The 2,849-nt window shown below is 45.5% G+C and overlaps 1 protein-coding gene across 1 annotated transcript; it reads left to right on the top strand.

Moving 5' to 3' along the window:
* Positions 1 to 425: 425 nt before the first annotated feature.
* Positions 426 to 1,454, top strand: LOC117176009 (histone-lysine N-methyltransferase SETMAR-like; the record flags this gene model as incomplete). The annotated part of the gene is made up of 2 exons (XM_033365956.1): positions 426 to 798; positions 1,195 to 1,454. Coding segments are annotated over 2 exons (633 nt in total), but the record flags the coding sequence as incomplete, so codon positions are not given.
* Between the last annotated feature and the right edge of the window lie 1,395 nt (positions 1,455 to 2,849).

The following is a 2,849-nucleotide window of genomic DNA, read 5'->3' on the forward strand; positions in this document are numbered from 1 at the left end:
GTGAGAAGGATGCACGAGGAAGGATGCAAGGTATATGAGTTGGTTCAAAACAATGGCATGGAGAAAGAGAAGGTACAAAGAGAGGAGAGAATAAGAGTCAAGGTTTAACGGGAATTACGTGTGGATTATGCCAAGGGAGATAGTGCAATATTTGTGTGAGAAAGGAGAGCAAGGATGTCAGGAACTTATGGCGAGAATGAGATGCGGTTGCATTTAGGATTTTAATACTAGGCAGTCTGATAAGTACCTGAAAATTCTAAGAGATGGCATTAGTATTCACTAATGTGAACCATTTTCGTCGAGCTTGATCCTTTAAATGACGCCTGTCAAAACGTCAGCCATTTATATTTACGCATTTACAAGTTACAGCACTGAGAAGCGACTAACCTCAGAGTTCTTTTTAATATGTAAAATCTGAGTTTCGAGTTTTGATCAAACACTACTATCTTCGCAAGAAAACGATATCCGAGACCAAGGCCTACCTAGATAAATATTACGCGGACTCTGTACCGTTGATTGGAACGATTCATAAGTGGTTTACCGAGTTTCGTTGTGGCCGTACGAGCACAGTTGATGCTGAACGATCTGGGCGCCCAAAAGAGGTCACTACACCAGAAAATGTCGAAAAAATCCATGATATGATGTTGAATGATCCCAAAGTGAAATTGAGAGAGGTAGCTAATGCTGTATGCATATTATTGGAACGTGTAGGCAATATCGTGCATTCAGTTTTGGGCATGAAGAAGCTCTGCGCGCGATGGGTTCCGCGTTTGCTCACAGTGGACCAAAAACGAATTCGTGTGACAACTTCCCAGCAGAATTTGGCATTATTTTCGCGTAAGCCGACCTAGTTTTTGCGCAGATTCATAACCATGGATGAAACCTGGATCCACTAATACACTCCTGAGTCAACGCAACAGGCAAAACAGTGGGTTCCGCCGGGCCAAAGTGCTCCGAAGCGTCCAAAAACGCAACAATGAGTCGGCAAGGTTATGGCCTCCGTATTTTGGGATGCGCATGGCATAATATTCGTGAACTATCTTGAAAAAGGTAAGACCATAACTGGAGCATACTATTCATCATTATTGAACCAATTGAAAATCGAACTCGCCGAAAAACGACCGCTTTTGAAGAAGAAAAAACCGCTTTATCATCACGACAATGCGCCTGTTCATTCATGCTTAGTTGCACAAGCAAAATTGCATGAAATCGGCTTCGAATTGGTTCCTCAGCCACCGCATTCACCAGACCTGGCCTCCAGCGACTATTACTTGTTTCCTAAGCTGAATAGATGGCTCACTGGTAAGCGTTTTTACTTAAATGAAGAGCTCATAGCTGAAACTGAGGCGTATTTTGGAGACCTTCCGATCGAGTACTTTTCGGACGGTATCAAAAAGTTAGAAAATCGTTGGACTCGCTGTATCGACCTAAAAGGAGAGTATGTTGAAAAATAAAACCGACTTTGGCCAAAAAAACGTCTCCGTGTTTCATTTTTCAGCGACTTATCAGACTGCCTAGTAGGTTCAGGCTTTCTAGAGAGCAGAGAATGTGTGAATAGTGCGGGAGCAGGGATGCAAAAGTTGAGCACTGGCTGGAGAAGTGTGTATAGGTGGAAAGGAGTGGGACAAGTAGGGAGGTAATGTTGCATGAACGGGGTGACAAAAGGGCAGTAGTATGGGTGAAGAGAGTGTTGGGTATGGTGGAGAAGAAGAGAAGGGAAGAGGGAAAACAATGGAGAAGGAAAGATTGTAAATAGGAGAGGAAATAGGCTGACAATGCAAGACATAACTAGAAAATAGCGACATGTTCCCTATACCAAGTGTTTCTGCTGAATATGGTTACAAAAATAAATAGGCAGTCGCGTACAATTGTCCAGGGGTGGTCCCGAAGGAATTAACCCCCAGGCGGAGGTGTGAAAACCGTGCCGAAAGCTGAATGGCACCTGGGCGAGGTGTCTAGAACGGTGACTCTGGGATACCGGGCGACCTCTCAGAGTACGCAGCCTTATCCTTGCATGCAAATATACACGAACCCCTTTCCCTAGCTTCTCGTAGGAACAACAATGACAACACCAAACATAGTTGTAGTAAGTGCGGTTCAAAACAACAGAACGCGCAGGGCTCCCGACAATGGGTCGGCCAACAATGCCGATCAATATAGCTGTGGGGGGCTAATGAAAATGGATTCAATGCGATGGATCGGCGGGATCTCGCGACTTTTGGGTGGACAGAGCGACTGAATCACGACTTGCTAGAGTGCTAAGATGCGAGTGTGCCCCCTGAACAGGGTTACATAGCACGGCTTCATGCTCTGTGGTGCGAGAAACACCCAGAGCTATCGCACTTTTCGCAGCAACGTCTGCGAAACCATCCTGAACTATTCCGAAATTGGGGCTATGTAAGCGGAACGCCTACTCTACCACAGCTAGAACAAGCCGGCAACAGAGAAAGAGAGGGGACACTAAGAGCAGCCGCGGGCAGGCATCCAATAGAGGAAGATCGATGCTTTGTGACCCGGAGAAACATCAACACCAAGGTTTCTCTCAAGCCTAAAGATCTTGATGAAATGGATGACGGACTTCATGGTCATTTTTCCAGAGAATGCGACCTCTGGGCTATCAATTATTGTGTGTATAATGCAGCAAGAGTTTTGGCCGATGCGAACCGTAAAACAAAACCAACGGTTGATCATAAGACCAAAAGGCGAATGCATCAACTTGCCATAAAGATAGGCTGGGCAATACAGTACGCGTCCCGCATTCAGTTTGTGATTGACTACATCACATCTGGCAGGAATTTTACCACCAAGGTTCGAAAGTTCGCGCGCGAACTCCGGACCCATTATCATAC

This window comes from Belonocnema kinseyi, chromosome 1, assembly GCF_010883055.1.
Source record: "Belonocnema kinseyi isolate 2016_QV_RU_SX_M_011 chromosome 1, B_treatae_v1, whole genome shotgun sequence".
Lineage (NCBI taxonomy): Eukaryota > Metazoa > Arthropoda > Insecta > Hymenoptera > Cynipidae > Belonocnema > Belonocnema kinseyi.